The 21,770-nt window shown below is 43.4% G+C and overlaps 1 protein-coding gene across 2 annotated transcripts; it reads left to right on the plus strand.

The window, feature by feature from the left end:
* The first annotated feature begins 153 nt into the window (after positions 1-153).
* DNAJC11 (DnaJ heat shock protein family (Hsp40) member C11) lies at positions 154-21,364 on the plus strand. Of its 2 annotated transcripts, XM_049798770.1 has the most exons (16): positions 154-287; positions 3,850-3,979; positions 6,166-6,239; positions 7,415-7,516; positions 12,722-12,850; positions 13,562-13,684; positions 15,008-15,081; positions 16,085-16,274; positions 16,665-16,750; positions 17,202-17,318; positions 18,314-18,469; positions 18,774-18,843; positions 18,967-19,024; positions 19,709-19,851; positions 20,303-20,432; positions 21,103-21,364. In XM_049798770.1, exons 1-16 carry the CDS (start codon positions 216-218, stop codon positions 21,126-21,128), a joined length of 1,680 nt encoding a protein of 559 aa, XP_049654727.1. In that variant the 5' UTR covers positions 154-215; the 3' UTR covers positions 21,129-21,364. The 2 variants fall into 2 exon arrangements, with proteins under 2 accessions (XP_049654727.1, XP_049654737.1); XM_049798780.1 differs by lacking the exons at positions 19,709-19,851; positions 20,303-20,432; positions 21,103-21,364 and adding an exon at positions 19,433-19,702.
* The last annotated feature ends 406 nt before the right edge of the window (positions 21,365-21,770 follow it).

Raw genomic sequence — 21,770 nt, forward strand, 5'->3', positions numbered from 1 at the left:
GGGGAGGGGAAGTCGTGGTGGTTTGTGGGTTTTTGGTTGGTGGGTTGGTTTTTTTGGTGGGGTTTTTTTTTTTTTTTTTTTTTACCCGGGCGCATGCGCAGGCGTTCGGCCCTCCGGTCCGCTGGGGGGCGCGCTGGCGGGGGGCGCCGCGCCTCGCGTCCGCTCTCGCGTCCGCCGCCGCCACCCCCGTCCGTGCGGGGTGAGAGGTCGGGAAGATGGCGGCGGCCTTGGGGGAGGAGGTGCCGGACAACGAGGACTACTACTCGCTGCTCAACGTGCGGCGGGAGGTGGGCCTGGCGGCGGCGGAGGGCTGCGGGCGGCGGGGCTGGGCCGGTGGGGCAGGGCGGAGCGGCCGGGCCCGGTGGGCCGTGTGACCCCGGTGCCCGCCTGGGCGGGCCGGGCCGCGGCGGGTCCCGGCGGGCGTGAGCGGGGCTGGGGCAGCCGCTGCCCCGGGAGCAGGAGTTCAGAAATCCGAAGCGGGATGGCGGGGCGGGAGAGCGGCGGGTGAGGCGGAGGTGGGTTGCGGTGAATGCTTCCGATTCGACTCTTCCCGGGGCAGAGGGTAGCTCGGCCCTGAGCCTCATCCCCGCGGGTCCGTGGGTCTCGTGTGCTTGTCTCTTTGGCCGCCCGTTCGTTCTGCTTTTAACCAGGGCCGCGCGGACTTCCCAAACGTTTCCAAATTGAAAATCATACGTGTGTTGCAGGGCATCTCGCTTAGCAAAGAAGGAGGATCAATACTCCCCGGTTTCATTTTTAAGAATAGACGGGTATTAGTGGGCACAGTTTTGTTATGCTAGAACAGTTTGGGACATAATGGGAGGTAGCTGCCTTTTTTTATAGTAAGAATTAGGCAAATCGCCAAAGATCAGAGTGTATAAACTGTGCTATAGCTTGTTTCGTCAGGTGTAATAGCGATATATCTATACATACTCTCTATATGTGCGTACATATATCTATACAGCCTTAACCGTTCAAACACATCCGCCTAGATGTTGACGATTTGGGCTGAAGAAGGCTTTTGCTGAACTACTACTACTGCATATAATAGGAGTTCAGGACTTGGAAGCGATTCAGTCTGATAGCTCGGAAAAAAATTATCTTTGGAGTTAATGTCAGTACTTGCGGCCTTGGTGGCAGCCTCCTGTGTCTCATTTGTGGAAATGTTCCGCATTTCTGAAGGAAAAATACGTAACAGTAACTCTGTTTGCAGAATTCCTGAATGCCATGCAGCAAAGTGCGCTCTTTTTAGAAAAAACTTTTGTGCAACTCAAGCCTGAGTCTTGTTAAAAGCTGGTGGGCCATACTTGTAGATCACTCAACAGCTTTTTTAATTCACCCTCCCAAATGTCAGCCGTGTGCAGATGTAGAGGTTAATGGAAAGAGGTGGGAACCGCCCAGGGGTTATGACTGCTTGGGAGATAGACAGCGGAGGCTTAATAGTTAACTTAGCTAGGCTTTCAGCTCTGTGCTAGAGACCAGCAAATTCAGGTTTGGTACAGCAGGGAGCTGGAAACCAAGTTAAAATGGTCTTCGAGGGAGTAATTCCAACTGAGAGTAGTAGTTGCTTTCTTAATTACCCCTTGCTAATTAAATTCAGTAGTACTATCCTGCATAGCAGTGGAATGCAGTGACTCGCATTTTTGTGTGCTGAGCCAACTTCGTGTGATGTGGTAGCTGAGCTTAAAATGATAGTTAACCACTGAACTTTGCAGCCCCGATGAGGAGAGTAAGCCTGCCGAGCCGTGATTTTCGTGCGTGTATGTATATAAATGTTTAATCTTTTATAGATTTCAATCCAGTAAAAAAGTGGTGACATGTTTGAGACGTTAAATGAAGCCATTTAAACCCCAAGTAGGGAGATGGGACACCTTTTAATTTTGCCTGGAATTTTGGTAATAAAGATGTAACTTACGTATGATTATTACTAACTTATGTATTTCATTGCAATTTGAAATGATGTCAGTATTTCTTTAGCGGTTTCTAAGAGGCTATTGCTCATGAAATATTGAGCTAATGACCCGAGCTATTCAATGATGATGAGAGGCCCAATCTAACATTTTATTGAACATGGCATTTATGAAAAATGAAACTGCTCATTTCTATTATATAATCAATAGCACATTAAACCATTTATCATTAATTTGATTAAAGAATGCCATTTTAGACCTATATGTTCCCCTGCCTTCTCAGTCGAGTTTAATTTCGATGTCCGAGAAAGCACAAGGTGGTAAAAAGAAAAACAGCTAATCTGTAGCTACATTTACTGTCTTGGGGCCAGCAAATTTGGCAGGTCCCCTTTTGCTATATCACTTAGAAACATGAAATAGTACACACGTGCAGAGAAAACATTTATTCTAAGCTGTCCTCAAAATTGAATGGATTTCTAGCTCTGGTACACAAATGAATGCGTTTCTTTGATGAAAACCCAGACTCTCCTTACCACAACTTGGAAAAAAGATGTTACTCTAAGAAACAAACTGTTAGGGCCTTTGTTTCCACGGTGAAAGCTTGGGAACTGTGAAAGCTTCAGTCACTGAAGAGTGTTAAGAGTAAATGGAATTTGTGTCTTTAAATTCCGTTATCGAAAGTCATTTTCTGGATGCCCCCTTCTCGCTTGCTTGCGTTCTATTCCTGTCCGTCGTAACCCCTGGCTGTAATAAAAGGGATGACATTTGCTTGAAGGAGGCCAGCAAGTACCCGTCATGTTGTTTCGGTTATTTTACTCTGCATATTTCTCCTGGTGCAGAGAAGTAGCTTCCTGCACCCTGGGAATTGAGTCTTGCCCAGACAGTTTTGTAACTGGCCGGTTGGTAGCTCTGTGCAGCTGCATGCACTAACTGCGCCTTTCGGGGAAGTTCTGGCTGGTTTTGGCTACTGTGCTTCTAAGCAGGTGTTAACCAGCCGCCAAGGCATAGACGGCTGCTGCAATACAAAGACTGTTGCAGGAGCGAGATAAGACAGGGGAAGTTACCAGTACTCTCTAGAGTCAAAAAATAATATTGCTGTGAGGTTGTCTCCTGAGAGATGGTAATGGAAGGAGTGGGGGTTTTATTCCATCGATTCTGAGAGCGCCATCTGAAATCCCTTTCCACCGCGTGTCTTTGGAATGAGGCCAGGTGCCGTCTGAAATTCCAGAGTGGTTGTGGTAAAGAACAGGGCTTTTTGTTTTTTCTTGATGTGTTTAGTGACACGCTGTTCTTCTGGTTACCCATCTGCTGCAGGTGAGTGTGTGTCTGTGGGCAGATGATGTGCCTTTCTTCCGTACAGCACGAGAGAGAGCCCTTGCTGTATAGGAAGAGAGGTGCTGGAGAGCGTGGCAGTGAAGGGGTGGATGTAAAACTGTAGGTTTACATTTCTTAGCTTTACTGCTGTGGAAAGTCAGTGCTTTTGGATAGTTATAGTATCTACTTGAGGGTTTAAGCTGAAATATGTGAGTAGAATTTGATGTACATCTCTGGATTTAAGTGTTTTTATCCTGAGGTGGCTATTTCTTTTGCTTTTCTGCATTTAATTGAGGAGACATTAGTTGTGTAATAACAATAATGTATGAACACAGATTGCTTGGGTGTTTTGTTGGGGTTTTTTTAACCTATTTTTTTATACCTAGGTATACACTGATAAGCTGTTGCTGTCACTTGTTGCACTATAAATAGTGTGGGAAATACTGGTGTGCATAATTGAACATTTTATTAATGTACGTAATGAAACAAAAGTCCATTATTGATTTTGTGTAGGTAAAAGTAGTGTAATACAATAGCTGATGGACTTCTCTTTTAGGGCTGATCTTGAGAATGGTCTTTTTTAAATAGCATTGGTTGTACTTTAATTCATTTTTACTGCTGTTCGCAGGCCTCTCAGGAAGAGCTAAAAGCTGCCTACCGCCGACTGTGTATGCTCTACCATCCAGACAAGCACAGAGACCCAGAGCTCAAAACGCAAGCTGAGCGGCTCTTTAACCTTGTTCACCAAGCTTATGAAGGTCAGTGGAAGTCTGAAGTTTGCAGAAACTCTTTTCAGGGGTTGTCTAGAAGGGCTGTGTCTTCGTGCTTTTTGAAAAGTATATATATTATTACAAAGTAATAATTAAATTTGCTGACGCTTAGCCATGCTTTGTTTCCTGATTCTGTCCTGTAAATCAGAGGAGCAATGCAGTATAAATTCTTCAATGAACGAAATGTGGAGTCTCTGTCTTATTTCCTGCATGTCATAAATAATCTTTTCACCACTTCCCTTACTTCTGAAAAGACTCTCCCATAAGAGACTGAGGACTGAAAAGCTTCAAACAGAAAGACAATTTCATATTTTTCTTTTGAACTGATACATCCTGATTTTCTGTTCTCTATCAACTGATCGCAGTCTCCATTGTTTTTCAGCAAGTTCTTCCCATATGCTAAGACTGAGACAAGGACAGTAGATTTCATCCAGGGATGCCAAAGCCCTTTAAAAATATTGTGAATTAAGCTGACGTTTACTTAAATCCTGGTGTCACCATAGGTAATATGTAGTGTAACTGAGGCACAAGGAAGTGATTTGTGCAGCATTTTGCAAGTGTGGTAAGAGGCACCTGGAATGCAAGTGGATTAGAGGCTGCTAGGACTCTGCTGCATTAAAAAAAACTGGTGCACCAAACGAGAGGCTCTGTCCTGTAGCCTAAAGAGAAACTAAAGCAAAATGGTGAATAAATATTCCTCTATTAAACCTCAAAGATGAGCTAAATTTTATATTTTTTTTACTGTTATGTTTTCTGAATGATAAGCATTTGTTTCTTCCAGTTGGACTTGAACATGGGTGGAGTCTTTTACATTGTCCCTAGCTAGGCGTTAGGACATACTGAAGCTTTTGCTGGGGAGAACAGTGAAGGTCTTACATTGACGACATAGGGAATAAAAACTCAGAATGCTTCAATAATTTCATTTTAATGCGATGAGCAGGTCTTACATTAGAGTCAGCTTTCCCTTTGAATTCTGTGTCTTTGCTTGGCTCTGTGTTGCAATGTATATGTAAATGTTGTTCGTTTAGTACTAAATGTGAGCATAATACTTTACAAGCAAAAGTTTTGATGTCTTGAAAATAAGCCACCCCGCCTCCTGCCTATTTTCTCCCCCTTCTCTTCCATCTCCTAATATCACACAAGAAAAGAGTTATTTTTTCAGACTTTATAAAAAATAGTATCTGCCTGTGACATTTAGCAAGTTCAATAATCTTCAAGTAGTTCAGATCAAACCTCAATTACTAGTATAAGCCTCTTTTTGCCTTAATATACACACCCAGCTCCCTGAAGACTAATCAGTTCCTCCACAGTCAAAAGACATGCATGATGATGCTGAAGCTGATCTTGGAACCCTGTGGGAAAACTATGGATGATTTTTTAATTTTGGGGTTTTTTTTTTAAGGAAGGGTGTGGTATGAGAGATTATGCTTTTAAATATGCCTTACATTTTGGAGAGTCTTCTTAATTCTGTGTACAGTCTTTTTCCAAAGTAACTGTTCTGCAGTCTCCTTGTTTATTTTATTTTCTCCATTGCATTGTGTGACTTTTGGGGAGATTAAGATTCTGCATGCATTTTTGCAATTACCCTCTAGTTGATGTTTGGCAAGGCAGGAACTGCCTCATGGAAATTGCGTTGTTGGTGCTTGGCATGTCCCATATGTTTGGACTGGGTGGGAAAAGATCAGTGGACAGGGATGGTAAAGAAGATCGAACGCAGGGAGTGAAGCACCAAAGAGCTTTGAAAGCTAGACAGAGGTAGGTGTCATTCCTCCTCAGACAGTTTCCAGGGACTGCTATCGCTGAATGGCTAATAATCCCAATAATGCCGTTAATTGTTAGAGGGCTTATGTCACCCTTCAGTCAAAGAAAGCAATATTAAAAAACCCTGCTGCATATTCAGTTAGTCTGCATGTCTCTTTTGTGTTCTTTTCACTTTTTGATTTTAGAAGTAAGGAAGAAGAAAAAGGAATTTGCTGGGGGGAAAAGTGAGTGTGTCCTGTTAAATGTAGCATGTGAAAAGGTTAAAGGGAGTTAATGTAAAAATTGGATGCAACTGTAGAACAACGTGTTTCCAGGATCTGTGCTTGAATTCGAAATAACACTAGTGTGTTGGTCTGAAATTCGAGGAGAAGACCAGAAACTGAGTTCTCTCCTCTTTTGATTTTAACTTGCAGTGCTTAGTGATCCACAGACCAGAGCCATCTATGACATATATGGGAGGAGAGGACTGGAAATGGAAGGATGGGAGGTGAGAGAAATTTAGCACCTTACGGACAGTGGAATTGACTAAACCCACCTTTATCTGACATTCTTGTTATATTGAGCTGCACTGACACCTTGATGGTAATAAATGCCTGTTTGTTTGAAGGCATCCCTGTTTAGTTATTTCTGCCTCTCTCCATCTCTGCTGAAACACCATGATGGATTTTCAAAGAATACTTAGGTTTTTCACTTGACAAGAGAACAATAAACCTGACATTCAGAGTTCCCTAATAGGATATTACCGTGACAGACAACATCTTTGTCTGAGAAAAATGCGTCGTTATTGTCCATCTAGTCTCATCTTTTTCATCTGAAACTTTTTTCCCAGCATCAGCTAGCCTCTGAGTTTGAAATTACTTTTTCTTTCTGGGCTCTTTGGGGTTGTTTGGTTTTGTTTGGTTGGTTTTTATGGGCTTTGAAAGAGAACTTGCCCATTTGTGGCTTTCCTGTTGTTAAGTCCCCTTGCTAGCCTCTGCCAGTCTTAGTTGATTGCACTACGCTGCTTGCTGCAGAATATATTGTATTGGGTCAGGCCAGTACAGAGGTCAAGTTTGGAGTTAGTAGCAAGACATGTGGAGCAGTGGCAGTGTGTAACAGACGTTTTTGAGCTGCCTGTGGCAGACTTGATCTTATTTTGAAAAGCTGAATCCAATACTCTTTCTATCCATACCTAGAGCCATACCTGTTTAAAACTTTCATTCCCTGAGCCATGTAAGGGAAACAGACATGAATCGTTGTAGCCTAAAATCACAAAACTCTCACTTAATCAGTTTACCTCAGGTCAGAAGCTTTCAGTTGTTTTCATTTTTTTTCTCTAGCCCTAGTACAGAAGTTAATGGATAGCTGTTAGTAACGGTTGTGCTGCAGTATCTTGTACTTGTGGTTTGAAAGCTATTTGCCCTGGTTTTGTCAAGGAAATAGAAATAACAAGACCATTTTCCCTTCTGTCAAAGCATGGGGTTTTCTCTTGTGCCTGCCATTTGATCTGGCCCAAATATTTGCTTCCAAGCTCTGAGTTCAGAGTTTGCAGGGTGGCTTACAGAAGCAGGAGGGACAGCATGTTAGAGCGTACCAGGTCAGTGGACCTCCGTCCCATCAGCAATGCAATACCCTGAATACCTCTTTCTGGTAATCTTCTGTTTTTAATTTCTTTCTGAGCAGGTTGTGGAAAGGAAGAGAACTCCAGCTGAAATCAGGGAAGAATTTGAGCGTTTGCAGAGAGAGAGGGAAGAAAGAAGACTACAGCAGCGAACTAATCCAAAGGTAAGCAAAGACTTCATCCTAGGGTCAAGGGTGAATCTGTAAATTATTACGAATATGCAGGGTGTGATTAGCCTAGATGAGGGGCTATAGGAAATGGCCCCTTAGGTATCTACACGTAGTGACTTACTTTTCCTGTTTTGAATATTCAGTTTCTCTGGGCAATGTAGGGAAAACAGCTAATTTTTTGAACAGTAATCCTCTATTGAAAGTTCCTTTTCTTTGTTTCGTTGAAAGATGTAGGAGCAAAATACCTGTTTCAGCAATTTCAAGAAAACAGACCTAACACTGAAATGTTTTATGATTTCTTTCCAAGTATTCCAAATACAATGAAACTCCCTGCAGTTACCTGATGAGTTTCCCTTTGACACTTCTGTAGTGTCACAACAATGCGAGGAGATATTCAAACGCAGCTTTGAAACCAATGAAAAATGCAAGGCAGCTACCAAACCAGCTGGGTAGCAGAACTCTTCTGGCTGCTGCACAGTGAGCAAAACCAACCTGAACAGGATTGGGGTCTTGCCAGTTTCACAGTTAGTGCCTGTTCTAGGAAAGCTTGATTGCACTCTCAGGATGAGAATCATTGAGTATTCCATTCGCATCTCTCAGTCTGTTTGAGCAGCCATAAACTGACACTAAATGACCCACCTCGCAGCTGAATCTTGGCTGTTCAGAGATGATCAAGAATACCGTGTTGAGAATGATGTTCTCATGGTAGCGTTGGGATGGCAGTGAGAGGTGGAAATGACGATCGGCCGCTGCTTCCTCTGTCACCTGCTGCGACTGGAATACTCCAATAGTTTAGAATGCTAACAGCTTTGCTGGCTCTTGGCTTGATAAGTATGCTAGGCAAACCCTGGTTTTGTCAGGATTGTCACGAACTGAGGTTTCAAAGCTTGTTGAATCACAAAAATCTTGGTTCTCATGCAGTGAATGACATTATCCAAGGGCTGCATCTACACTGGCCAAATGTATTCATACTTTAGTTTACCTGTATCTATATTTTTCTCGGGGTTTTTTGCTTAAACTATCAGAAACCATTTTGTACCTATTTTTTGAAAAGTGTTACAAATCCGTTTGTTCTATGCAGTATGGAAGTGGTCCGTGGTGGGGGAGCCTTAATTTTACTCTGTCTACCCGAAGGTAACTGTACAGATATTTATGTAGACCAATTTTGTTTGTCTTGAAAAAATAAACTGTAATGAGACATCAGTTTTTGTTTTATTTATAAATGCTTCTATCCTTGGTGGAAAACTGGGTATCCCCAGAGTTCTCACTGCAGGCTTGCATTCAATGCAGATTCTGCATCCTGAAGCATGGGTGGCTGTACTCTTCTGATGGCTTTGAAAGAGGAGGTCTCCTGTGTTGTTATGTTCACGCATGGACCTCTAAAGTGTTGCAGCATAACTTGCGTAACCTGAGAAACAAACTACCAGCTGATTAACTACTATTACTGTTGGTTTTGAAGGTTGATGGTATTTTCATGGCCAGCAGTTTAAAATCACAATGTTTTCTGATTGAACAGAAGGGTATGGTAATGCTTAGGACTGTATCAGAAAAATGTCCATCTGAGAAGACCTGTAATGTTTTGAGATATTCACCTTGGCACAGACTTTGGATCTGTGCTGGTCTTAGCAAAGCAAAGGACTAATACAGATCACCAGGCTGTTGTGGATAGTGCACAGATACTGAGACCTTGTTTGTACTGGAAGGGTAAATAAGCATAAGGTGTTACATGAATAACTGCTGACAACATTATTGCAGGCAGGAAGGGATTCCTGGATGCCACTAAAGGGGCAAGTTGAACTATCTCTGCTGGAGATGAGGGTGATTGGGGTCAGAAGGGTATTCTGAGAGAGGGTGATGTTTATCTCCACCTCATGATTCTCTGTGACTTCAGGAATTTGACATTTTGTCTGGGCGCCTCGCTGTGGCTGTGAGCCGTAAAAAGTGGAGCTCCATTGTAAGCCTCAGCCTCTGTGTCCTGTGATAAAATTAGCCATCTGGGTGTTTACAGCAATTGCTGATTGGCAGCCTATAGAAATGTCTCTCCAGGCAGTGTTCCTGTGGAATTAGGTAGCGCAGCTGTGATCATTTCATACACGAACGCAAGTTATTTTAAAATTTCCAACATTTTGTCAGTTCTATAAAACGGTTCCAGCAAAATAAAGCATTTTCACCAGAAATGTTGAGCAATAACCAGATGTAGGCAATTTGGCAGGTTTCGAATTGAGTCTATTATTTGCTTTTAGAGCTTTGTTCCTGCTTTCAAAGATGTGCAGAAGGGTTGAAAAGTTCATTACTTGATTTGAGAAGAACCGCTTCCTGTTAGGAGAAATTAAATCCCATTATTTTCCTGCTGCGGAAGGTCAGCGTCTAAGAGATGCAGGTCCCTCAAGGCTTAGTCTGGCACAGCTTCCATATGTCACCTTCCAGAAGGTAAATCCCTAAGAAAAGAGGCAAGGAGGGAGTATATTCTTCTCTGGCACACCTCTTAATTCCAGCAGTAAAGTCTGTTTTGTATTCGCAGGATGGCAAATAAAGGTGATTTTAAAAGAGGATACCAGGTATCAATTCTGATGGTTCTGTAGCGTTGTTCCCCAGCTTCCCGTCCTGCTGAGCTGGTGTGCTTTGCAGCATGTCGCGTGCGTGCACCGCTGACTTCTGAGCAGAGCTTTACAGCTTTTTCCCTGCTGCTCTTTCTTTGGGGAGGGCGTTTTCATTTCCAATGGTCTGAGCAGGTGGCTGATGGGGAGTTGCGAGCAGCAGCGGTCCCCTCTCTATTATCCGGTGGCATAGGGGGTGCTGTCGTTCTCTGGGAATATTTTTAACTTTACCATCTGCTGCTTTTCCTGTGCTTGTGCCCGAGCCAGTTTCCTGGCCAGGATCTATAGACCTCTGAGGGTGACTTCACCCGCTCGGCAGGAGGTGAAATGTCTGCAAGGAGTCCACCGCTCACTTCAGCGAAAGGCAGCTGAATAGAAGATCTGCTGAGGAGGCAGGGAGGGAGTGGAGACGCTCCTTTCCTCTGAATGGGTCTTGTGGATTTTCATGGATAGGTTCAGGTGTTTACCTTTTTTCGTTGGGAAGGATATTTGCCCTGAAATTCATAGGTGTGAAAAAGGAAATCATAAGATTTTGAGTATGACTGAAAGAAAGGAGGTGCAATGAATTTCAGGAATGTGTGTGGACCTTGATCCATCTTTACAAAGGGTACAAGCATTGCAGTATGAGTAAACGTAGTATAGTAAGGTGTTTTTCAGTGTTTGGGGTTTTTTTAGTGCAAATTCTTGAGAAAGATTTACTGCTGCTTATATTCCAGTCTGAGTTGAAAACACACAATTTTCTGTCTTTTTGCCATTCAAATTCAGCATGCTTACTACTCAGCATGCTATCCCTTGTTTAAAAATGTTTAACTTGGAATTTAAGGTTGCAGTCTGGCAAAGGTTCTGCGCTGAATGTGGCGCTCCACATGGAAAGCCTTCCTTTCCATCCTGCCTCTGTTAGGAAAGATCCTGGATTTTACGCTTCCTTGAGTTGAAGAGCATCAGGGAAAAATGAAAATAGTTCTCTCTTTTGTTAAACTAAACGCTTACCTGTATCGAGACATGTTCGGGTGGCCACTCTGGAGTGCACTTGCTGGAATTTCATTGAGTGGAGTTGGCACTTTCTGTTTCTCTTGGGCTGTTGTACTCCGTGTCTTTCCAGAGGGCTGGAGAGCAGCGCAGGGCTGCGCTGCTTCCTAGGCGGTTGGCGGTTTTGCCTTGCTTCGCTCTTAATTTGGCCTCGTTTCAAGGCACAGCACAGCGTAGGAGTGGGCTGAAACTGAAGACGCTGTAGCGTCTGGAGAGCAGATCCCTTGAAGGTGACTTTGCAGATGGTTCCTGAAAAGTAGTCTTCTGCATAAAGGGCAGGAGCTCGTCCTTGGTGCTGCCACAAACAGAACGATGAGCGTAATTGCTTTGAAATTCACCAGCCTGCCAAGAGTAATCTGTGAACAGTTGGGGCACAGCCCCTGTTCCAGAGTTCTCCTGGAAATGATCACACCTTCCTGTGTTAAAATATTTATCCAATTTTTGCCGGGCAAGGAATCAGAAAATAAACGTGGAGAAGAGGTCGGGAATCTCCACAGCAAATAAATAGTTGGGAGCCAAACCAGAAAGAAGTTTTAAGTCCTGTCAGACTCTGCAACTCTTCTTATATTTATGGTTCAGCATTTGATTAGAGTGGAGTGAGCAAGGAAAAACGCTCACTCAGGTTGAAATAAGAATTTATTCCATCCACACGGACTCTGTGTGAGTGGGTTTTGTACCTACCCAGCTATTGAGTTTTTTTATACAAATTGCTTGGGGTTCGTTCTGTGCTTCTGCACAGAGGGTTGGTTTTTTTATTGCAACTGGTACATTTTATATGAGCTGGAATGCTGTTTAATAGGTCTATAGGGAATGTTTCCAAAGCCTCTTGAAGTTATATGACCCAGACAAGGATCTAATCGTGCCCTTCTCAAATAAACCCACTCTTGCAGTTAGTCTGAGTGAGCACAGCAGCAGGTAGCCAGACTATTTAGCTGTGGCCTAGTTTTTTGTAGGAATAAGCTTTCTATCGTCTGAGAAAGGAAATATTTACCACTTCCTAAAAGTCTCCCTTTGTCAAGCTTTTCTTCTGATTACAAGATAGAAACTAGGAAAAAGAAAACTAAATTTTTGACTAACGAGGTCAATTGCAAGTGAATGATGGCAGCTCAAAACTAAGTTGTTTCAGATAACTCAAAGAAGAAAGCATTTAGAGGATTTCTGGCCAAGTTCCATGGAAGAAAATCAATTTCTAAAATACATTATTTCAACTTTAAAATACTGACAGAGCAGAGTCAGTTGTGGGGGAAGAAGAAACCTGCTGTGTGAAAGTGTTCTACCTACTTCTGTAATGTGTCACAATAGAACTACCTACTAGTATTACAAGTTGCAATCCTGCTGACAAACTGTCTTTTATCCAGTTTATGATTTATATTGCTGTTTTAGAATATTGTGATCATTAATTTTTGTTTGTCTTGAATGTGTAAGAAATGCATTTTAAAGTGGAAAAGGTAATAGCAGAACAAGAAAAAAATGCAAAAAAATTTAATCATGTACAAGGACTGTTTAGCCATTTGGCCTCTATATGTTGGATGTTTGTTAATGCTAAGTACTTGTTTCACTTGTCATTCCTTAGGGAACAATTAGTGTTGGAATAGATGCCACTGACCTCTTTGATCGTTACGACGAAGAATACGAAGATGTGCCTGGGAGCAGCTTTCCCCAGATTGAGATAAACAAAATGCACATATCCCAGTCCATTGAGGTAAGGAGGGCAGACACTGCTGCTGGTGTGGAGCAGGGCCTGAGCTAATGAGGCACTACCGTGCAAAGCAACGGGAAATGAAACACTGCTCAGGGGGTTCTCATCTTGATTTATGGAAGGATGCGATTACCAGCGTGGGTGGGAAGAGGAAGGTTAGTTCCAGCAGGACTGCGTGTTGACTGTACAGCATGCGTTTGCGTGACTCGTTTGTAGGCTACAGTGGTCCTGCCTGCTAGCACAGAGGCTCACTCATGATTGAAAACAACAGGTATCTACTTCTCACTGAACATGGAGTGTTTAGTGTATGAAAATGAACGGTGCCCAGTTTTGAGGATGTGGGTTAAGGAAAAGAAAGGGGAGCATTTCCTCTCTTGGAGAGAGGTGACGAAATTTAGTCTGCTAGTGACATTAGAATGGTTTGCAGCTCGGGGTCAGGACTTTAAGGTGGTACATTAAAGATGTCACAAATGTCTGGTACTGTAAGAATTATCTCACTTTTTGCCGTACTTGATCTTTGACTACAAAATTTAGAGCAAGTGTGGCCATGTCTGGTTTAAAGACCTGGGCTCGGTGGATGACAGGGAGTCATTGGAGAGTTACCTTTTTCTCTGCGCTTACACTCACAGCAGTTGTGATTATGTCCTTGCAGAATAAGCACTAAATGTGTGAATTGGGATCAGACTAATTGGTAACAATATATTCATTCTTCAGGCACCACTGACTGCCACGGACACAGCAATACTGTCTGGTAACCTTTCCACCCAGAATGGGAATGGAGGTGGATCGATTAATGTTGCTCTGAGACGAGTGACATCTGCCAAGGGATGGGGAGAGGTAAGAGTACTAAGTGTTATGCATTTTTATATCCAGTCTATTTCAGGCTGCTTGGATTAGTTACCTAGTGTTTATTTTCTTTAGGGAACTTTAGCTCTGTTTTATCTCTCATTTTCTATGTTCTGTAGAATGTAGAAAAAGGAATTCTCAAAGGAATTTGAGAAAAAGGGAAGGCCAAACTTTGTTTTTTCTTATTTTTTTCCCCTTTCCATTTGGCCATGCATTTTTGGACTTCACTTGTGCTGACAGAATTGTTACCTGTTGTCTCCAGCCTTCTTAATTTCACTGTCTGAAGGTTCTCAGGTGCCTTCCAGTGCTGTAAGCATGCATCTTAGGGCAGCGTGATAGTTTGCCTTTGCTTCAAAAACTGCTTTGCTCACAAGGGAAGAAGTTATGGGGGAAAACAGTTTGACTCCCAGGAATACCTGATCTAAGGAGCTGGAAGGTCCCACGCTACCACCTGCAAGCTGTGCCTCGCTAGACCGGTGGCTTTGTTTGAGATGCTCATGGCATCACTGCTACGGCTGGCAGGCAGCTTGCTTTCTACACCTTCCTTTTTGCACACTGGCTTCTGCTAACCTGTTCCCTCAGCTTGTGAGAAATGGGATTTTTCCCTCTTGTTTGAGAATTCATAGACTGGAGGCATTTGATTTGCATTAGGATTTCATAATATTGGTAATACAGGAGCTTGAGGGTATTGTCATGAGTCAGTTGACTAAAAAAGTCTTAAAAAAACCCGTGCAATAAACTTACTTGGGAGATGCAGATGTAGTAGGAACTGCTTTTGCAGGTTTTGTCATGAAGTGTCAGGTCTAAGAACCGCTTCCATTAGCAAGACTGAACAGCATCAAATAAACATTGAATAGCCGCCCTGGAAGTCACCCAGACTAGTGGGTGAAGCAGCAGGTGTGTTTTGCAGACGCTGAGATGGTGCAGCAGCAGAAGTGCCGACAACATTACTGTGAGGCTGTCCTGCGAAGGACTCTTACCCTCAGAGGGCAGCAGCCATGCCTTGCTGTTTGCCGTTGTGAGGCTGCAATGGAGGCGTTTTCTCCATTTTCACTGGAGCAACCAGAGCAGGTGCTAGTAGAAGTAGCCTGTAGCACTATGGAACTGGCTTTGTTTTACTCATGAGGACCCTACTCAGTCAGACACCTCTTATTCTGAATGCAAAGCTAGCAGAAAAGAATGGATGCTGAAATATATGGTAAATGTTACTCACATGTGTAAAATGTCTGTGACATAAAGGACACTTGTGAAGTACTTGGTCACTGTTGTAAAAGATGTTTTCTTCTAACAATTTGGCATTATGCATTTAAACAGTTGGAGTTTGGAGCAGGAGACCTTCAGGGACCTCTCTTCGGTCTGAAGATATTCCGTAATCTTACACCAAGATGGTAAATATTAGGAAAATGGTCTAATGGTTAATATTCCACACTAAGGAACTAAATGGCTTGAATTCTTTTCCATGTTGATTCTGGATTTGTTTTCTGTCCTATAGGATATGGTATTTCTTCTTCAGACTTAAGGTTGTGCTTTAGTATTGATCAAAATGCTTGTACTCTTTTTGTGTGTTGCTGTCCTCCATTTTGATACCTCCAGTTTAAGGAATGTCTGTGTTCCACATCGTTAGATTTTGTACTTGATCTTGTCATGAATTCGTGATACCTGAGGCATGGTCTCACAATCAGAGCCACAGAAGTTTGCTCTGGGAGCAGAACAAAAAAATTGGGGAGCTCTTCTGGGGCTTCCGTGTGTGAGCCGAAGTTTCTGACCGGAATAGAGGATATGTCATATTTTTAGGGAAATGATGCCAAATTTGCCACTAGTGTGGTGTCTGTTTACAAATGAACAGAGGTCTCAAGTTGCAAAGGAGAGTACAAGGTAAGGGCTGTGATTGTAGACATATGCTAGAGCATCATAGATACCGGTGTAGACTTCCTTCTTTTTATATTTTCTAATTTAGTAATGCCATTCCTCAGAGCTTATACAGGGATCTTGTTCTGCGTAGAGTCCTTTATTGCTGTTTTTTGGAGCTGGTGCTTGAGGGTTATTAAATAGCAGGGCTGCTATCTTCTAGCAGCCAAGTGTGCTGCCTTTACAGAAGAGCAGGACTTTATCTGCCTAGGGCGAGAAGGGTAAAGGCTGAAAGGTAGCCTGCTGTGTTGGCTGCAGTGTTGCAGCACAGACCAATAAATTAGGGCATGAGCTCGCTCTTCTGGGTGGTGCTGTGGTCAGTACAGTCTAAATTAGTTTTGAGTTTTTCCTGAAACCCTCAGGCGTTGTGCTCTTTGCAGGATATTCTCTGCATATTCAGCAAGGCTCTTGGGCAAGAAGGAATTTGAGGCCATCTGGGAGCCTGTGTTTTATCACTGATGGGGCTTTCCTTATTTCTTCTAGTTTCATCACTACAAACTGTGCCCTGCAGTTTTCGTCGCGTGGGATCCGCCCAGGCCTCACCACGGTTCTAGCCCGCAACCTTGACAAGAACACGATGGGGTACTTACAGTGGCGATGGGGCATCCAGTCAGCCATGAACACTAGTATTGTCCGGGATACAAAGACCAGCCATTTCACTGTGGCGTTACAGGTGAGCGTCCTGTTGCTGTATGCAGGGGACAGTGATACCACCCTGTGGGAGAAAAGTGCCTCAGCTTTTCTGCTCTAGCAGAATTTTCGCTTGGGACTAGAGGATAACGGAGCAGTTGGTACTGTCTCATATGAATATGTAACATAGATAACCAGCTGCATTTGGCAGAATGCAACACTTTGCACCCAACATCGTCATCTCTAATGTGGATCAGCTCAGATTAGGGTCAGGATGCACAGCACAGACTGCAGAGGTTGCTGGCTGTGGCGAGTAAGTGGCAAGCTTTGCTATGTTTTCTGTGCTACTTAAAGGATAAGAAAGGAAATTTGAGGGAGCATTCAGTGGTGGCAGAGGGTACGTTTTCATACATTTGTGCCTCTTGTATTTCAGCTGGGAATCCCCCATTCTTTCATGATGGTCAGTTATCAGCATAAGTTTCAGGATGAGGATCAAACACGAGTGAAAGGCTCTCTCAAGTAAGTGTGCAAGAGGAAATTCACATTGCTCACAGCCTGAAGAATCTGTCCTGTCCTGCTGTTGTAGGCCTCCAGGTTCCACACAAATCAAATGCTTCTGTGGTCTTTGGGAATCTGCTCTTCATTAATTAAAACTGGTAAATGCTGAAGTGAATGTCTTGAAGGCTTAGCTCTGTGTGCCTCTTCGGATAAGTGGAACTTAAAATATTTTTGTGTGGTATCTCTATATCATCACCAATAAGAAAGCCAGAAGTTCTTGTAGTCTGTTTACTACTTTACAAGCTGAAAAGGCTAATTTCATCTTGTAGATACACAGTGAACCTTCCAGTAGCCAACATCTGCTGCAGAGAGATGTATTTCCATGCTTTACTTGTTGGGGAATTACAGGATTCAGTAAAGAGAAATTCAAGAGTCTTCTCTGTCTTAGCAGTTTTTGGTTCTCTCGTTCTAGGGCGGGTTTCTTTGGGACCATAGTGGAGTACGGAGCAGAGAGGAAGATTTCCAGACACAGCATTTTAGGAGCCACTGTCAGTGTTGGTGTTCCCCAAGGAGTGTCTCTGAAAATCAAGTCAGTTCAAGATTACAACTCTAGATTTCAGAGGCTGACCATAACCTGCATAATTCTATTTCCAGTATTCAGGTGGGAAGGTCCCAATCTTAGGGCAATACAGGTATATTGATATATCACTATGAAAGGTTTCAGCTGCCCTCACCTCTAATATAAGTGGTGCCTATCGGAAGCAATGTGTGCCTTCTGCTGGTGTTACGCTGAGCCTGAGCCACCTCTTTCAGGACTAGTGTGTGTGCGTGCATCAAAATATTCTGAAAATACAGCTTAAAGTAAGGTTTGGAGCATTATGGTAAGTGGATGGAAGATTTCTGAAAATATTATCGATAGAAATGTATTTAATTGCATTCCATTTTTAAAACGCTGTACGCAAGTATATACTTGAATAAGTGAATTATCATTAACTAATCTAGGTGATTATACTATTAACAAGATGCAGTTCACAAAGAGGGGCAGAACTCTCTTAAGGGTTCATACACTGTAGTGTATTTTTAATTGGTGCCAGCAGAGGGCGAGCCAGGATGCAGAAACTAAAGAAGCCCTCTGTCCCAAGAAAACTAAAGTTTTCTAAAATAAATATTATTGTGTCAGAAAAATATTAATGTGCTCCTCCCCTGAAGGCACATGCCAGTGTTGTGAACATAGACCTTTTATCTAGGAGTTTTCTTTTCTTTTTATGATGATGGTAGTCCCTTTCCCTGGTGAAATTAATGACCAAATAAATTCTCCTAAGATTAAAAAAACACTTTAGGATGGTCAGGTACTATCCCAAGAGATGTCTGCTACGTAAAAGCCTGGCTATGGGTGGTGTCAGCTGTCTGTCTCGCTGTTGTCTTGTTTCAGTTTATCAGATTTTCACCTTTTTGAGCTCAGCATTCATCTCTCCTTTGGTTCAGCAGTTCTTCAGCAGCATACCCTGCTGCTAAGTGTACTTAATCAAGCACATTAAACTCTGCATTTCCTCTTACCTGTCACTCTGTTCTTTTTTGTTCCAGGTTGAATAGGGCTAGCCAGACCTACTTCTTCCCTGTCCACCTAACAGATCAGCTGCTTCCCAGTGCTGTATTCTATGCCACTGTGGGACCTCTAGTTATCTACTTCGCCATGCATAGGCTAATCATCAAACCCTACCTCAGGGCACAAAAGGAGAGGTGAGCTCGCAAGACTGTGTTTTAAATTCAGAGCTGGGAAGTCCCACGCAAGTGCTTCTGGGAGCCTGGTGCAAAGGCTGGAATATCCAGCCGAGGCACTGTGGTTCACTACATCATCAGTACTACTGAGTTCTGGAAGCCTACAAAAATATCTTGAAAGGTGGGCAAGAACCTTAAAACTGAGCTCATTTGTGTCAGGTTGTGGGCCAGTTGTAATTGGGGTGGGTAAGTAGACATCTGCCACTTTGTGGCTGCATCCCATCCACTGTGTAGACCTGATGTGATGTTGACTTCTTTACGCCAGAGAGCTGGAGAAGCAAAGGGAGAATACAGCCAGTGACATCCTTCAGAAGAAGCAGGAGGCTGAAGCTGCGGTGAGTTTTTCCTGTAACTAATCCTTCTTGGTTAAAGGAAGCTGTTTTCACTCCGGGCTTTTCACTTTTGGACACAGTGTCTGACAGGGCTTGACTTTTGCTCTGCCCCTTGTGTTGTGACAGGTTCGGTTAATGCAAGAGTCTGTCCGGAGGATAATTGAAGCGGAGGAAGCCAGAATGGGTAAAGATTACAACACTATTTACTTGTTCCATAAATTTAGAGAGAGGAGGGAACAATACAAAGGCTGTGGGTGGTAAGGGGGGGAGAAATGCAAGGTATTGTTTCTTCATTTCCACTCCTAATGAAGCACAGCATAATTGCTGTTGCGCACGTAATGGGGAAGTTCCGTTACACTTTGGCTTACGGTGCCTGAGTATAGTAGGGATCCGCTGAATATTCTCTTGGGACAAGCTGTGAGGTGGGTCAACAGGCTGAAGACAGTAGTCTGGATTCACTTCTCCACAAGAGAGAGGTGTGTGTATAAATATGTGCAAAAGTTAATAGTCTCAAGTTTAGGTTTCACTGGTCTCTAGCTTACACAGTTTGCTCCTGGATCATAATGGAAATCTGATTTCTGATGTTTGCTAGCAATTTCCAAGCAAATGTTTCAAAGTGAACTGACATCCACTTGGACTGCCGCATCAGCGTGGCGTTGAAGTCACGTCATTCTGTCCTAGTGCTGAAGATTGCTAACAAACACCCAAGTAGAAATGTTCTTCTGTCTTGAGAAGCATGGGTCCAGGCAAGGAGAGTTTAAATGTCATTGAAAGCAAGAGAAAATGCCGGGATGGTCTTTTCATCAGTGTCTGCCTAGCTGTCAGTGGGAAGCCTTTCATCACATCTCTGATTTCATGTGAAATGCAGGTTTGATTGTAGTCAACGCCTGGTATGGGAAGTTTGTTAATGACAACAGCAGGAAGAATGAGAAGGTGAAAGTAATAGATGTAACTGTGCCCCTGCAGTGCTTGGTGAAAGACTCTAAACTCATCCTTACAGAGGCATCCAAGGTACGTAGCTGTTCTGTCAGAGCCCAGACTCAAGGGCTCCAATGTGTGACTCAGAGTTTCAACTGAACCGTATGCTGTCCTGCCAGGGGATTTCTCCAGTGTGCTTGAAGCTAGTGACTCTAGATCAATTTACAGTGTTATGAATGTCCAGGAACTTCTGTTTCTCTGGGCATTTCCAGTGCCAAAGAAACAGCATCTCCATATCTGCAGCGTGGGACAGTGTCTGTTACAGACTTTGGGGCTGTACACCAGAAACTTCCCAAAACCCCGATTTTCTCTTTTCTGCCATTAGAACTTGTGGAGCCGATTCCTTAGCTTGTCTCATCTCACTGGCAACAAAACTCCCTTTTTTTAATGACACCTCACACTGGCAGTAATAAATGGTTTGGGTCAGTTGAAGAGCTGTGAAAGTCCACTCCCTGATGCTCAGTCTGTCCTTCTCTGGTTCAAGGCTGGGCTGCCGGGTTTCTACGACCCCTGTGTGGGTGAGGAGAAAAGTCTGAAAGTGCTTTATCAGTTCCGAGGAGTTCTGCACCAAGTGATGTCAGCTGACAATGAGGCCCTTAGGATACCAAAGCAATGTAAGTAGCAAGGACCACCCTGCTTCTTCCTTCAGGAACCAGTAAAGGACTGCTTCAGCTCTGTGTGGCAAAGTGCTCAGAACTGGGGTTATTGAAATGGGCTGACCATGATAGGCCTCTGGAGTATGACCTAAAAGAGCTCAGCAGCACCACTGCAGCTGTTTTTATCAACTAACCTTATATATCTAACTGGAATTAGAAGCAGAGGCCTCCTGCAGCTGCCGGTGTCCCTGCCAGGCAATTCACAGCATTGGATTGCCCTTTGAGGACTGAATTGAATGTATGAAGGCAAGTTGGAAGCCTGAGCCAGATTTCTTCCTCATCCCCATTTATCTATCATCTGCCAAAATATCTTCCCTGCCAGAATAATTTTGTGAAACTGGTATCTGCTAGTGACAAGGTTTACCAGTACCCCTGTAGGTCTGGGGAGTTGGCTAAAGGGCACAAACCTCGTGTTTACTCTAGACCAGCTCCCCAGCCCAATTTAAGAAGCACAAGAAGCACATCCAACTTACAAAGCTTCCATAAGTATGTTGGAGGTGTATATGAATCGTGTTTAATTAGCAGCCAGAAATGTTGCGGTCTGTCCCTGGTACGGTGGCAAGTTCAAGCTAGGACGTGTCTTGTCCAACAGAAATGGCATGTGTATTTAATTGTTCTTATCCAACAGCTCACAGAATCGATGCAGATGGCTAATGTGGTGAGAGCGTGCGTGTCCATTACAGTACCTGGATCAACGGGAACTACAAAACCTTCCCCCGGATGCTACAAGTTTGAACAGAGACATTTTTATTTTTACTATCCATATAGCAGGTGGTGTCCTACCAGTTATGTTAGGAGACAAAATGAGAGAACCTGCTTCTACAGGTGGCTCCAAGGCAATACTTCTCTGAATTGTGGCTGAGTAACCAATAAAGCAACGTGACTCTGAATGCGCAGTGCTTTCTGCTGAGGTTGTGTGAGTGGGCACTGAGCACCACCCGTCACGCAGCCAAGTCTTTCCTGCTGTGATTTGGCCACGGTCTGTTTGTGCGGTCTCACGTCTATCTTCTTGCACTGAGCAGGGAAGAAGACCTGTTGTTCTCCCTTCTCCACTTACTTCCTGGGGTAGGTAACATACCTTTTTCTACTCCTGAGGGGAAGTTAAGTTCTCTGGCCACCTCCTGGAAGGCCTCTGTGTAAATCCTTTTGTTGGAAGGAGGACAGAGATTGTTTTCCATCTCAAATGTGTATTTGAAATGTACTTGTTAAGAACAAGTAAGTTTGGAATGGAGTTCTTTGCCTTTTGTAGTAACATGGACCTCTTCAGCGTGAATCCATCCAGCTGCTAATTTCAAA

Source organism: Accipiter gentilis, chromosome 1 (genome assembly GCF_929443795.1).
Source record: "Accipiter gentilis chromosome 1, bAccGen1.1, whole genome shotgun sequence".
Lineage (NCBI taxonomy): Eukaryota > Metazoa > Chordata > Aves > Accipitriformes > Accipitridae > Astur > Astur gentilis.